Genomic DNA, 16,053 nt, shown 5'->3' with positions numbered 1-16,053 from the left:
ATTTGGGTGTTCAGAGAAAGCATGGTCCAGGAAAAAAAAAATTCTAGAAATGCTTCTACGTGGATTGAACTCCTGGTGGAGTCTATGCTGCAGAACCCTGGTAGGGGAGCTATCTGCCCTCACCTCCCATGGTTGAGAACAAGCATTTGGATGGATAAGGACTTACTGCATGACTGCAGGTGTGAAAGCACATCCTGTTTCTCCTATCTTTCCAAAAAACCCCAACATTCACTCACAAGACAGCCTTTCCTCAGTGCAGAGTGAGCTACACTGGCTTCCATCACATTCTCTGCATCTTCAGCCTGCTGAGAGATGATCCCTTGCTCAGGGGATGCCCAAGCCCCAGTGCTAAAGAGGATGTGAGAAAATGGCTCAAGCAGCCCCAGCTGCCCATGGTAGAAGGCAGAAATATGGCTCTGGAAACCCCTGGGACCACTTAGCTACTGATCCTGATGCTTGATGAGACATAATTGGCATAGAGCATTTGAATATAGTGATTTCCTTTAAATCCATTGCAAAAAGCCCTCTGAAACAACCTTCAAAGTCTTCAGACAAGAAAACTAAAAACTAAATCCACCAGACAGTAAAAGAAGTTACACTGACTCCATACTGTGAACACTCACATTTAAGCCCCACACAAAGTTATGTGAGCATTTGGGACCAAAACCCAAGATCCACTAAAGATTTATGTCCACAGGGGAGCATTCTTTCTTGTCCTTGACATCACTGAGCTTTATACTGTATCCTGCAAATAAATCTTATCTGCTGCTTCTGGAGCACAGCTGTCAACCTTGGCTGCAGGAATACGTGGGACACCAAAGCAGGAATTAGGCCATCCAGAAGGGGAAAAAAACCCCCAACAACTCAATGGGTGCTGTCAAGTGTTTGTTGACTGGCTTGTTTGCTTTAGCAATATACTCACATTATGATACAAAAGTGATAACAGATCTCCCAGATTATACAAGAATGTTACATATTGCTTCCATATGATCAATAATTCTAATTCTGATTTCAGTCTGGAAATCTGTTGTGACCACAGATTTTGCAATCTATTCTGCACTCTTTTAAAGAAAAGGAATGGCAATATTTGTGGCACTATATTAAAATATTTCTGTCTTATGAAATTTTCCCTCATATAGTACACAAGAGATTTCTATTAATTAGAATAAAGTTAAATGAAGTGAAAAAGGCTATGAAGGATATTATTCATGTTTAACAAAATAAAAATCAGTTGTTCTGATTTCATCTGTATTAACATTTTATGAGTTTGGGGGTTTGATTTGGTTTTGCTGTTTCGTTTTTTTTTTTTTTTTTTTCTTTAAAAAACCCCAACAGTTCATAAGTCTGTCTTGTTTAAAATTGACTGGTCTGGGAGAAGCACTGGGTGAGCCCAGCACAGATCAAAGAGCTCAGCACTGGAGTCATGTTTGAGAGACTCAGTAAGATGGAGAGAGTACTGCCACAGTGTCTGCTGCCCTGGGTATGTGGCAGATGCATTGTTTGTGCCACTTTGAACACTTTTCTGGATTAATTACTTTGTTAAATCAGAAACATATATGATGGAACCAATTAGCTTAATTGCATCTTGTCAACAACCAGGGGTTAGCTCGAACATCTGTACGATTCTATGATACTGTCACTTTAAAACACAAGGCAGTAGTGGCTATGTGTCTTAGATAAAATCCTGGCCTGCTGAAGCAATGAATTGTGCCTTTTCACATACCAAATTCCAGACTTATCAGGCACAGAGCCATAAGAGATAAGGAAAAAATTGGGAGTTTTGCTGTTATTTTCTGAACACTTAGAACTTTGCTTTCACAAGATGGGCAGGGTGCTGTTCATGGAGGACTGCAAGGGCCGTGCTGAACTGCAATTGCATTTCTTGCAAAGCACGGAGCTGCACGGGCCCTTCCCACAGCAGGACACAACAAACCCTCAGGACACCTCAGATATTACCAAGCAAAGAGGTCCAAGCTTCCTCATCCAGGCCAACTACTTAGTGGGGAAAACTAGACGGCTTATCATCACCATGGCCACTCCAGAGCCAGGTTTTTATACACCTAATCCCTCCTGTTCTCCACTTCAGACTGCATGCAACACATTTAATGAAGCTTGAAGTTGGACCTTTCTTATAAATAACATGTATGGAGAACTGGAAGGACAGAACCACAATGTATTTGTAGTACAGATTTTTCTCTTGCTGCATTTTCACCCAATGATACCCTGGACACAATAAAATACAAGGACAGGGTCTTTATCTGGAGCAAACACAAAGTCAACTCTACCAAGTACAATCTAAACACAGAAGTCTCTTTTCCTGAGCATCAAGAAAGCATTCGAAAGAATGTCAAACAGATGCCCCAAGAAAATTACTTCCCCTGCCTCTTTTCTCATCCCAAAGCCTTATTACTACTTTTTGATTGATTTTTTTTTGGCTCTTACACACTCTCATGCTAATCTTCTTAGGTGGGCTCTGTACAACTTTCCCAGCTTTCTTTGATCCTTCTAGTGTTCTTGCCAATAAATTATTCTAGTTCTATGAACGGTTTCTTTTTTATTTCATAATAATTTTCTCTTGTTCCAAAATGAACTAAAACTCAGTGGTTGGGTGTTTTGTTCTTTAATGCAACACTTGGTCTGCCAACAGCCTTGAAAATGTATTTCACCCTTCTCTGTTTATTTGAAAGCTGTTTCTTCCAAGAAGGCTAAGAATAATGTGGTTACCATAGTTTCCTTATCCACAACCAATAAAATGCAACTTGGAATACAATAAAACAAAGCTGAGACTACTCACAAAATGTGACTGAATGAGCGAACACTGAAATCTTTACCCTGCATCAATCCTAGCACTGTGGAAAACACTCAGGACTAATCAATAGCCACCTTTTGGTTCAGCAGGGAAGATGAGGATAAGCCTGTCCAGCTACCAGCTATTTGGGCTATTTCAATTCCAACACTTAAGATGTCTGCTGCTTTGGAACTCCAATCTCACAGATTTAGTGTTTCACTGCAGAGATTTTGTACTTTTCTGTAATCTCTTGTTCCAGGAAGCTTTGCTAAGGCTCACTGGAACCAAGTGATGGATTAATTACTGCTAGGAACCAGTTGACAAAGTAAATAATGAACTGTTTGTTCTTACAGTTTTGTTGGCTCCTGAACAGGCAATATTCTAGGGAACAAGCCAAAAATCCTTTTTCTTTCAAGTCAACTGGCCAACAAAACCCCACATACGCTTCATAGATTATACAAATTACACCTGCTTTGGACACATCCATTTGCTTTCCTGATTACAAGTGATGGGATTTTACACTAATAAAACAAACTTTTAAGAAATGAAAGAAAAGCAAATGTTCTCAATAATAATGAATAAAGAAAGAAACATCCACCACATGCACAATGGTCAGACCTGCTGGCAAGTTTATTTTTTTTCCTGATTTTAAAAACTTCTAAAGGGGAAGGGAAGGGAAGGGAAGGGAAGGGAAGGGAAGGGAAGGGAAGGGAAGGGAAGGGAAGGGAAGGGAAGGGAAGGGAAGGGAAGGGAAGGGAAGGGAAGGGAAGGGAAGGGAAGGGAAGGGAAGGGAAGGGAAGGGAAGGGAAGGGACAGAGGATATCCTATTTGATGCAAGCACCTGAGTGGGAGGGAAGCAGAATCCTCCTCCCACAGACTCAGTGCATGTTTTGGGACTGACCCCTGTGGTGCCTGGGACTCTTATAAACACACCAGGTAAACATGGAAGAACACAACTCAAGATTTTCTGATGTTCTGCTCATGTTTTCTTGCCAGTGACAACAGACCAAGACTGCTGAGTTTAAATTAAAAAGCTCTGACCATGGTTTGATAACCCCTGGATGTAAGCAATAGGAAAAGAAAATAAAGCAACTCCCTTCCTTAGCCCAGGCATCCAGGCCTGTAGGTGAGGATTCTGAGCAGTGGGAGCAGGAGAACTGCTGGAAGAGCATTTGCTGCTGTTGTTTTTGAAGAAAAGCTATTATCCTCACTGTGCAGCTTTCAGGAGCTTTTTCAGACCCCAGAAGCACCATCACTGGGTGTATCAAACACACACGCTGAGAGCCACGTAGTTTCAGTTATAGCTTAGCACAATAAAACATAATGCTTCTTTCATCCCTGCATTCTCATCTTGGGAAGGTCATGTATAGGTAACAGAGTAGTGGAAAGAGAGAAAGAAGGTGTAGGAGTTCAAGAGATCACTTGTGATGAACATGCTCCACTCTTTCAAGTTCACCTCACAGAAAAAGCATTCTATGTGTAGCAGGATTCCAGTTCTAATGCACAAGATAAAAAATAGTGCTTTTTCAGGAAAAACATCTTAGATCTGTTAGTGTGGTGCTCATGGCATTGCTTAAACCAAGTAGTATGTTTTTAAACTGCTGATGTCAACTTAATCAGGATCAGCTCTACAAAAGAAAATAGCTAAAAACAGTGAGTAAAAAGACAAGTGTTGCAGTAAGGTAGAAAAATTATAAAAGAAAGGCCTCATAAAATCAGGCCTGCTCTGTTAAATGGATAGCTAACCTGTCATTTCTTCTAAGTGAAGAACTTTACAAATTCCCATGTGAAAGCAATCCTGGTGTGAACAGTTCCTTAACACAACAGTTTATTCCTAGGTAAAAAACAACTAGCACCTACAGAAACATTAAATCTATCCCATGAGAACCAGTGAAGAAAACATGTAAACAATTTAAGAGTAGAGAGATTTGATGGACAAGTAAAATATCTTTTACTAAGCAATAAAGTAATTGGCAAGAAAGCTACTGACCAATTGGAGTCCCACATGAGGTCTGTAAAACTGTAGAAAAAGGAGTTATGTGAATAAGGAATGGGATTTTCCCACCATGAAGAAAATGGAGTCTGTGTGATTTATTTCCACAGACAGGTCTTTCACATCCCTAGAGTGAGTATACTGGGGAACAGGAAGAAACAGCAAAGACCAAACCTTATTAAACCTTGCACCCTTCTTACCTATGAATAAAGAAACAGGTAGACAAGAGATTTTTTCAACATTTCCCTTATGCCTTCAGTACAACACACTGCAAATCTGAAGTTGTTCATTTATGTTTTTAACAAATTCATTCATTAATGTTTTTAAACTTGTCAATCAAAAACACCCAAGAGGAGAGGCCCTGTGGATCTGCATTGCCTTGGGGACAAGGCAACACCCCCTGTTGTCACCTGGCTGTAAACGGTGCCCACAGTAAATGACATTTAAACCCTCATTGCTGTGCCATGACCAGCGTGGCTGTGGCTCCAGAGCCAGCAGCTGGGCTGTCATTACAGAACCAACAGCTGGGCTGTGGCTCCAGAGCCAGCAGCTGGGCTGTCATTACAGAACCAGCAGCTGGGCTGTCATTACAGAACCAGCAGCTGGACTGCCATTACAGAACCAGCAGCTGGGCTGTGGCTCCAGAGCCAGCAGCTGGGCTGTCATTACAGAACCAACAGCTGGGCTGTGGCTCCAGAGCCAGCAGCTGGGCTGTCATTACAGAACCAGCAGCTGGGCTGTCATTACAGAACCAGCAGCTGGACTGCCATTACAGAACCAGCAGCTGGGCTGTGGCTCCAGAGCCAGCAGCTGGGCTGTCATTACAGAACCAACAGCTGGGCTGTGGCTCCAGAGCCAGCAGCTGGGCTGTCATTACAGAACCAGCAGCTGGGCTGTGGCTCCAGAGCCAGCAGCTGGGCTGTCATTACAGAACCAGCAGCTGGGCTGTGGCTCCAGAACCAGCAGCTGGACTGCCATTACAGAACCAGCAGCTGGGCTGTCATTACAGAACCAGCAGCTGGGCTGTCATTACAGAACCAGCAGCTGGGCTGTCATTACAGAACCAGCAGCTGGGCTGTCATTACAGAACCAGCAGCTGGGCTGTCATTACAGAACCAACAGCTGGGCTGTCATTACAGAACCAGCAGCTGGGCTGTCATTACAGAACCAGCAGCTGGGCTGTGGCTCCAGGACCAGCAGCTGGGCTGTCATTACAGAACCAGCAGCTGGGCTGTAGCTCCAGGACCAGCAGCTGGGCTGTCATTACAGAACCAGCAGCTGGGCTGTGGCTCCAGGACCAGCAGCTGGACTGTCATTACAGAACCAGCAGCTGGGCTGTCATTACAGAACCAGCAGCTGGGCTGTGGCTCCAGGACCAGCAGCTGGGCTGTGGCTCCAGAGCCAGCAGCTGGGCTGTCATTACAGAACCAACAGCTGGGCTGTGGCTCCAGAGCCAGCGGTTGGACTGTGGCTCCAGGACCAGCAGCTGGGCTGTCATTACAGAACCAGCAGCTGGGCTGTGGCTCCAGGACCAGCAGCCGGGCTGTGGCTCCAGGACCAGCAGCTGGGCTGTCATTACAGAACCAGCAGCTGGGCTGTCATTACAGAACCAGCAGCTGGGCTGTGGCTCCAGGACCAGCAGCTGGGCTGTCATTACAGAACCAGCAGCTGGGCTGTCATTACAGAACCAGCAGCTGGGCTGTGGCTCCAGGACCAGCAGTTGGGCTGTGGCTCCAGGACCAGCAGCTGGGCTGTGAGAGGGACGGCAGCAGCACACACCTCGTTGATGGCCAGCTGCTCGCCGCCACCCCCGGGGTGGCCGTAGCGGTGGTTGGAGCTGCGGAAGTCCTCGTACAGATCCTCCTCGCTCCCCACATCGTCCGTCAGGGCTGTCTTGTCCAGGGCTCCATCAGTGATCACTGCAACAGCAAAATGCACACATTGGCACACAGCACATTATTTAAAAAAAAAAATCAATCAATTAAAAAATATTTCTCCACGTCACCCTATATATATAAATTCCAATCTTTTTAATATAATAACACTTCTAAAATTTCATCTACATTTAATTCTATTTCTCTTCAATTACCACAAAATATTTTTCATTTACAAAAACAAAACATAATCTATTATTCCATCAAACATCAAAAATAACCCATACAATTTGAAAGAACTTACATTATTAACTCCTAATATTAAAATAATTACCCATGTAAAACACACAATAAGAAATCATTTATCTATCAATATAAATTAAAATATAAAAATAACTTTAAACCTGAAAACTTTAAAAAAAAAATCAGTGCTGCTTCAGCAGCACTGAACCAGGTTGGGAGCTCACTGGGGCAAGGAGCACCATAATGCAGCATAAAGGAAAAAAAGACGAGGAAATTTTAGGTCAGAATTCCACCCTCATGCATGCCTGTTCTTCAGAGAATTTTTCTCCATTCGTGTTTTACCCCTATAAATGATTGTGTCTTTTTCTAGATTGAAAAATATGATTTAAAAAATTTTGACAACTGCTGCATGTTGCAAAGAAAAGACCAAGCAAGAATAGTAAAAAAAAAAAAAAAGGTCTGAAAAAAGGCACAGGGCAATGATGGCACAAATGTGATTTTATTAGGACCTTGCTGTGTTGACAGGAAACTAGACCAGATAACAAGCAGCTCATGTCTGCCACTTCATACCTTGAGGATTATGATTTACCAAATCCTACCAGGCCAAAGGAAGTCTCAGCCTCTGGGAAAAACCTTCACCTTCCTCTTTGCCCACACACTTATTTGAGAAACCTTTTTGATTCCTAAAAGGGTGTTTGCTCCAGAATTATCCATTATTACCACAGGAGGCCATTCTGCTCAGCACAGCCCCAAACAAGCTACAGATAATGGAGGGTGCACAGTCTGCAGCTACAACAAACACTAAAATCTCAAGCCTGAGAGAAATAAAAATGTGGCATTTATACTCCTTGCACAAAAGAAAGTGTCACTTCATCAGTTTCATGGACAGGATCTTTTTCCTAAAGTCTCCTCGAGTTATTAGCAAATACCCTTCAGTGGCATGTAGTGTCATTCATCCCATCCCTGTACCGGTTACTGAACAGGAACCTTCGGTTCTCAAATCTGTGAAAAATGACAGTGATGAAAGAAACAACTTGCTGACATATTCATCTGGATCAGCAACTGCTAGGGCAACAGTTTCCATGACAAAGCAGTGGGCTTTACAATGATTTGTGTGCATGAAGCAGGTACCTACACAGACATGGTGCAGAGAACAGCTGATATAAATTGTAATTTTAGTAAATGGACCTGACGTGGCTACAGGAGTAAATCTGAATGAAAACACAGACATTACTATCAGCACTACTGGCAACAGTCTTGGCTGTGCAAGTTACATGATGTTATCCTCCAAATTTTTGCAGAATAGGTGAAAAAAAAATATTTTGAGCTTGACCTTGTAGAGTTTTAATAGGGAGAGACTCACAAACCTGGTATTGAGCCCTCCTTTCCCTTCATAATGCAAGTGCATCTTATGCACCTAATTGTGCCACTGGGTCAAAAAAAGCATACCGTTATTAATTAGTTTATTATTACCTGAAACCAAAGCTGCACCACATTAGCACTGAATAAAGTGCTGACAGAAGCTGCAGCCAGACCTGCAGAGCTTGTCCTCATCAACACTTTCAGTACATGGGATGGTTTGTTAAGGCTGCACCACCTGATATCTGCTAGTAACAGTGAGGTGTAAATTCAGTGTAGCAGCCATCAGTTCAATGCAGTGACCTGACATCAAAATGACGAGTATGAGCTATTTTTAAACTAAATACTTGCTTGTTTATGCTTTGAATTCAATAAATAGGCACAACACAGCAAAGATTGTCTGAAGCTGGAACTGCACTTGGTATTGATGGCAATTCAGGACACAGAGGTGCATATGAGCTTATGATTAAAGCAGAATTTTTTGAGCAAGTATGGAACTACCCAACCATTCAACTTTAAGTGACATTTCACAAAAAAATCAAGCATTCCCCTAGCTTTGCTCTGACACCTCACATCGTTCATTATACAGAAATTGTGCACTGAATATGTGCCAGTAGCATAGATTGCATATAAAGCAATTCTGGGGTTAAGACCTAGTCCATTAATATAAAACTCAAAACCAGCCGGAATACCACTGATATTATAATTTCATGCAAAGTTACCACAGCTGGAACTTCTAAAACTAAATTCAAGGGCATTAAAGGTATCACTTTTTGCTCATACACTGTCTGAAAAACCTTTGTCTGATAATAATGAACAACTTCCAGTGAGTTAGGGTAGCACAGAAACAAATTAGAAATGTTTTTCAAGAACAAATAAAAATAAATCATTTATAAGAAGCAAGTTGGCAGCCACTTGATTCAAAACTCTTCTGCAGCCCTCTGATCTCATTCTCTTCTCTGATTTTACACATGGCTTCATTGTTTCCCTTTACACATCTTCTGCTATTTTCACTGCTAAAAGTAACCTTCAACTTGAAAAATGTTTATTGGTGTCTTTAAAGCTTTTGTTTTTTGCCTCCACATTTTCCTATTTGTTCTCTGATCTGTGCTTAGATGAAAAAGCAAAAGCTCCAGGGAGGTATTTATCTATGTTACTTAAAATGCTCTATAGCTCTGCTAAGTGCCTTGAAAGCTGCGCTTGCTTTTACTAGAGATCTGGTTTTCTTCTCTGATCTTACCAAGCTCATCAATTCTCTGCTGTCTCAAGACCTGCTACTGCATTTGGGAATAATTTCCCTGGCAAAAAAAAAAAAAAAAAAATCCTTATAGACAGATTTGCACCAAAACTATACTTCGCAAGCATAAGAAAATTCTCAATCCTTGAGGAAGTGGCCCAAGATAGCCACTGCACATCTTCCCAAAATAATGCTGCAGGGAAGAATTAAATTAAAGAAAAATCAAAATTTACTCTGAAGCAGGTTAGATGACAGACACGACCACAAATAAATAAACAAAATAGAAGCCTGGAATGGTGACCCAATGCACTAGAAAGCCATCAAGGAAGTAGGAGAATGAAGGCTTTTAGTGTAGGAACTGACTTAATGTGCAAAGCATAAACTAGGTCAAGTAGAAAAGAAGCAAGCACTATACAAAAATCTTACAAGACAAGTTAGCAGAGATTGCTGAAACAGTCTATCAGCCTGCCCACAGCACAGTACTGGCTGGACAGCCACTATTAAACTGCACAGGGGCTCATTCAGATGGTTCATTCCTGCCATCTCCAAGTGCTCATCTCTGTCTAGCACTGAAATTCAGTGGCACAGTCATGCCTGGCCTCTCTGAAACACTGACCTGACCTGCCCCTTCCTGGCAGTCAGGTCATACCAAGGAACAATGTTCTGTCAAAAAGTAAAGCCAACTCAAGCAGATTTCTTCATATTTATACCTCTGTCCTGATAAATTTTACTAAATATGGCAACAAATCCCACACACAGGATCAGAGGGAGGGGGAGTAACCAACATTTAGTACTACAGCCAATATGTGCAAGAACTAAAGCTCTGTTTCACGCTGCTGTTAGTCCTAGCCCAAGCTTGGGATTTATGTCATTACAGTACAAAAGCAGATGGATAATGTTAGCAAGAGCAGCTCACAAAAGAATGCCACACAAACTCTTTTTAAATGCATCCATACAGAAAAAGTGTCAAAAACCTGACTCCATGAAGAATTATCTTGAGGATGTGAAGCTTCAAAACTTATACAAAAGATGTCACTGGAACCAGTGAGTGGCAGAGGTGGTCTGTGTGCCCGAGCAGGCAGCACTTGGGCTGCATTCAGGGTCAAAAGGGAAGGGTTCTGTGCAAATCAATGAAGCTTGATCAAGATGGTCCATGGGAAGGGCTCACCCTGCTTACACCTCCCCACAGAGTTTGGAATGCAGGTGTAAGCAGGCAGCAGTGGAAGGGTCCTGGCTGGGCTTGGGCTCTGCTTGTGCCTCTACCTTGCTGACAGGTGATGCCAAGCAACTCCAAGAGGTGCTGGTACACAGTTCCAGAGCTTTCCATGTCACCAGAAAGCCTCTGGAGCTGTTACCAGCTCTGTGGCTTCACAGGGAAGAGCACTCAGTGCCCAGAGGGAGAGACAAGCCACAGCTGAACAATTCATTGCCACGCTGTCAGTGCAACTGCATCCTGCTTAGAGGAAACTGGGGAAATTGGGAGGCAGCTGTCTGCATGGTGGGATTTTCACAGTCAAGCCAAGGTGACACTGGAGAACAAGCCACTGGGGCTGCACTGGAACAACCTGGATCTTCATCACCAACAGGGATGGCAGGGAGGGGAAAACAGAGAAAAGGTTCTGTGATGTTCATCAAACTGGTGGGAAGATGCAGTTGGAATTAGATGATCTACTGGAGGTCTCAGAAAACAAATGTTAACTGCTGTCCAGAGATCAGTTTAGACTAATGTCACCTTGTACAGGTCATGCAGTTCCACACATCTGTGCTCTGCTCCTCTCTCAAAGGATAGACCTGCCTCATACATTCCAAGTTCAGAAATTAGTGAATACAAATTGCTGTCAAACAATCAAAAAAATAAAAAGCTCAAACAAAAACCCAAACCAAAATAGCATCCAAAAAACTACATACACCTACCATCATAAAAAAAATAAAATTAAAGGAATATAATGCCACCCTCTCACTGGAAAACTACTCTCACAGAATACATTTCTGGAATAGTTTCCTTGGAGGAGCTGGACACTACAGCCCCAAATTTAGCACAGCCTCTTAACAGAGCTCTCTCAAACTCACAGAGGGTTATGCCTCAGCTTGAATAAACCCCAGCAGCTCCCCAGTGGCAAGGAGCTCCAGACGTGTGTCTGGGTCACAAGCCTGAACAATGACCCAGGACTGAAGAAAAATGGGCTAGAGGCATTTTCCCAAAATGTTGGTTATCTGTTTTCACTTGACTTACAGTCTACATCTTTTAGGGGTAAGGCTGGGACAGGAATCCGTGATGATTACAGACAGCTTGGAAAGCCAAGAGCATCCACAGTTTATTAAAAGCACATTATATTGACAAAGGGAACCATTTTTCCTGTATTTGAATTCTCTCTTTCGAGACTGCTTTTTCCACATCCACCATTTGTCTCTGTAGCATTTACATTTAAAATAATTCACCAAAACAACAGTAGGAAGCTGATTTACACTCACAGAGCAAATTAATTCAGAGCTAACAACATCATCCCCTCTGCCTCACTGAGCAGAGATTGCTGTGGTTGCGTGCAGCCCACAGGAAAGCACAGTGCAGCTGCTGCAGGATGTGAGAGATTTAAGATGATAAACAAGTGAAGCATGGGGTTGGGAACCACAGCCAGACTACACGGCCCAGGTGAGAAGAGCCCCTCTACCTCCTCTTCACCCATTTGGGATTGCTAAACCCTTGTCTCCTTGGACATAGTGCTGCAGCCTCCATCAGTCCTGCCCTCAATTATGTGCTTCATTTATCAGCTGCTCAGTACTCGGAGGTCCCTCTGCAGCTGCCACAGTGAAATCCATCAGTGATGTCATCCAACTGCTGCCCCAGCAGTGCAATTCTGCAGCTCTTACTGTGCTGATGGACCCTCTCTCATCATCCTGCTTATGCTTGCGGGCCAGTTTAACAGGAAGAGGCAAGTCAGGCAGGGAATTAGCAACAAGGGAACAATGACCAGTTAGGATGAGCTTCATTAGGAGAAAAAAACAAACCAAAACAAAACACCAAAACAAACCAGAAAGTCACCAGGAATGTCGTTCTTCAAAACCAAGCCTAGAGAGCTGAGGTCATTAGGATGACATTTCTGAGTAGGTTACAAAACCATGTTAGGCCAATCTTTGAAGGAGAAATCACAGACTGGGAAGGAAAGACAGAAAATATTTAAGTGGAGAAAGCAAACTTCATCCCTTCCATTCAAAGAAACATTAAGAAGGGAAAGGATTCAACATAACAAAATTGAATTAACATTTTGGTCTAGTGCCACAAACAGAATTTCTTTTGTGAATGAAGCCAGTTCCTAATTAGCTGAGGTAAAGAGCAAATCTGTGCTTAAAAAAAAAGGACAGCTCTTCACTGGAAAACCAAGCACAGATCCTCTGTGGGTCTGCTGGGCACATCACCCAGGGTACCATTCATCAGCAATAATGCACTGAGCCACCCACTCAGGTTTCAAGAGTTTTTAAATCCCAATTAGAATCTAAATGACTTGCAGGGAGGCTTCAGGGAGTTCTCAACTCTCTCGGGTAGCAGAGATAATTATGGGGAAGAGAGACGTGGATTATGAATGGCTCTGCAGCTCTGACTCCCACGTCACCACTTGCTATGCACTTGCAGCTTAGCCCACTTTGTCCTGGCACACACAGGGCACAGAGCTGCCCCCAGCCCCCTCCTGGCTTGCTGGGTGGTGGCACAACTGGGAGAGGGCAGTGATTTAACTAGTTTTGAAGAAGAGTGGACACAGTGGGAAAAACAGATAGGAAATCACATAAATACACTCTCTTCATCCAAAGCCTGATCCTTTGTTGAAAAGTGCCTCTGTTTTACTGCACACAAACTATTAATTCACTGGCCTTGTTCCCATCACAGCTACTGACTTGGAAAAAAGCAGGCACGCCCTCCTCCTCCATGTATTTGTTGTTTGTTTGCTCAGGTCTGATTACTCATCCATAGTGACTGTTTGCTCAGGTTTTGCAGATGAACGTCTCTGGAAATGCTATTTACTTTATGTCTGGACAGCCCTGAACACAACGGGGGGCCAATGTGAGTTCAGTCCTCTAAGCCCTATCAAAATCTGAGCATGAAGTCAATGGCAGCAATCAAAGCCAGCAGACAAATCCTTTCCAGTATCCAGGCACGTTCTTTACCATATCCCTGGTAGGGCATGCAGGTTGGAATAAATACCTGGCATGTCATTTATTGCCCCAAAAAGCAGTTTTATTCATTGAAGTGACTGCAGCTTAAAGGAGTTTGGATGTGTGTGTGTCTAGGTGAGGCAATCTACCCTCATTTTTTGAACATTTCCTCTGTGAAAGTCTGAAATGATTGCTTTTCTCATTTCCAACAGGTAACAAGCATTGACACTCCAAACTCATGTGGAATTCTCACCTGTCCATTCCACTCTGCTGCTCAGCCCTGTGCCTGCTACATTTGAGTAAAAATCAGCCCCAGACCAAACTGCTCTCCCTTGATGCAAAAACCATCAGCAGCACCAAAGTTGCTCCTTCTTCAGAGCACTGCATCCCAAACTCCTGCCAGGCTGCAGCCTGGGGAGCAGCACATCTGCCACTGCCTGCTGAAGCATGACCAGAGCCAGCTCAGAGCAGCAGAGTCCTCAGTGAGCTACCAGCTCACCTACAAAGTTGAAAATGCTCTGTCCTTGTATCCATATCCACGCATTCTTATCCAGAAGTGTAACAAAAACTGAGGAAATTCAAGCAAATGGGCCAGGAAACCAGAACAATAGTTATTTACAGTGGGCAACACCTACTTCAGCAAACATAGGAGGTGGTAAAAGCAGCATCAAAGAGTGTTAGTACAGCTGACAAGCCTGACAAAAATGGACTGGAAGAGATTTTGTCAATAAGATTCAAGGTATTTATTTGTTTTGATCTGTTTATTTTTAGAAGAGCATCAACTCCAGATTTTCAAAACCTTTTAGGCACATCCCACAAGTTGGAAGATCAGCAATCTCAAAAAGAGACACACTGTTTATTTAAAATATTATTCCCACATACTCCCCTATATAATCTCAACTCTTGCTACTATTTCAGTGCATGGTTACTGTGGCATCATCCCTAGAAGCATCTTTGGGCTTCTCTCAGCTTTTGTTTGCACAAATATATGAAACTTGCCTGTGGGAATGTGCAAACAAAGGAGCCACACTTATCTTACTGCTACTGAGTCATATTGCTCTGCCTTCACTTAATCTGAGTTCATCTGAACCAAAGCCCTGGTGCATACTCAAGCATTCCAAAAATCTGTGTTTTAATCTTTTTTCTCTTCCAGAATGCAAATGAAAGACCCTTAAACAACTGAGACAGAATCAATATTTCTAGTCATCACCAGCCCTCAAATAAAGACCTTCAATAGAAAATCTTCCCCCATTCTCTCAGGAATTATTGCTCCTCCTGCCTCTGCAGCTACTTTCCAAAGACTTAATTGGTGATTTCTTCATGCAAGTGCTGTTATGTCCCAAATCTCACACTGTCCTTGTCGATTTTAATTCCATTGATGCAGAGATGATTTGCCTCACCTCTAAAACAACTTCCTCAGAGCACTCACAGGATCATAGTAGGAACCCAGCTATCCTGGGCTCTCACAGAGTCTCCTTTCTTGCACCTGTTGCTTTATTCAACAAAGGAAAGAATGCAAACCTGCTGTAGAAAATTCTGGTTGACTTTTATTTCCTGGAGGTCTCAGAAAACAAATGTTAACTGCAGTCCAGAGATCAGTTTAGACTAATGTCACCTTGTACAGGTCATGCAGTTCCACACATCCGTGCTCTGCTCCTCTCTCAAAGGATGGACCTGCCTCATACATTCCCAGTTCAGAAATTAGTGAACACAAGTTGCTCTTAAACAATCAAAAAAAAAGCTAAACAACAAAAAAAATAAAAATAAAACCCATATTTCCAAAGAGTCTTCATTTTTATTGTCTCTACATTCAAGCACACCCTCAAAAGACCAAGAGCTTGGAAGCTAAGTCTTTGCTAAAGATTTTATTGCCAAAAAGCAAAAAACTTTCTTCTGAATCACAGTCTAGAAACAAGAAAGTTCCATTACACACAAAGGTTCAGTTACTGGCTTGAAAAAACACACTAAAGAATGGCTAAGATAATTTTTAGGAAGAATTGTCACTAGGATGTAAAACAATTCATATTACAATAGTCTCTAAAAGATTCCACTTGGTCATGCCAACTTTGCATGGAAACAAAGCAGACACAGCTCTTTCTTATAATGGCATCATCCACATTATAACTTGAACCATTAAAAATGAAGAATTGCTTTCATAACAATTTAAAGCCTTGGCAATGCGGCCACTTTGGTTAAGGCAAAACTAACACCTGGAGGAGGCCTGCAAGGCCCAGGCTGGGCTGATGAGTGACACAGGCAATGGGCAGGGGGTGTTTGCAGCACAAAGAGTCTCCGCTGGCACTTGTGGAAGGCAGGCTGTTTATCCAAATGTCTGACGACGGGTTTAAGAGGCTTAACTTGGAACACTTCAATTTGAAAAATGTGACCTTTGGTTTTTCCCAGAATTCTGCAT

The 16,053-nt window shown here is 42.7% G+C and overlaps 1 protein-coding gene across 2 annotated transcripts in view; it reads right to left on the bottom strand.

Annotated features, from left to right (window-relative positions):
- Positions 1–16,053, bottom strand: part of ARHGEF4 (Rho guanine nucleotide exchange factor 4) — a 124,090-nt gene that overhangs the window by 42,272 nt on the left and 65,765 nt on the right. For both annotated transcript variants that reach the window (XM_068201373.1, XM_068201374.1), the window contains one exon: positions 6,561–6,700. In XM_068201373.1, the coding sequence (XP_068057474.1) occupies positions 6,561–6,700 (140 nt within the window). The remainder of the gene's footprint in view (positions 1–6,560; positions 6,701–16,053) is intronic.

The sequence above is a fragment of the Anomalospiza imberbis genome, chromosome 10 (genome assembly GCF_031753505.1).
Source record: "Anomalospiza imberbis isolate Cuckoo-Finch-1a 21T00152 chromosome 10, ASM3175350v1, whole genome shotgun sequence".
Taxonomy (NCBI): Eukaryota; Metazoa; Chordata; class Aves; order Passeriformes; family Viduidae; genus Anomalospiza; species Anomalospiza imberbis.
The sequence above is the reverse complement of the archived record's forward strand: the minus strand, read 5'-3'. Positions and strand labels throughout refer to the sequence as shown.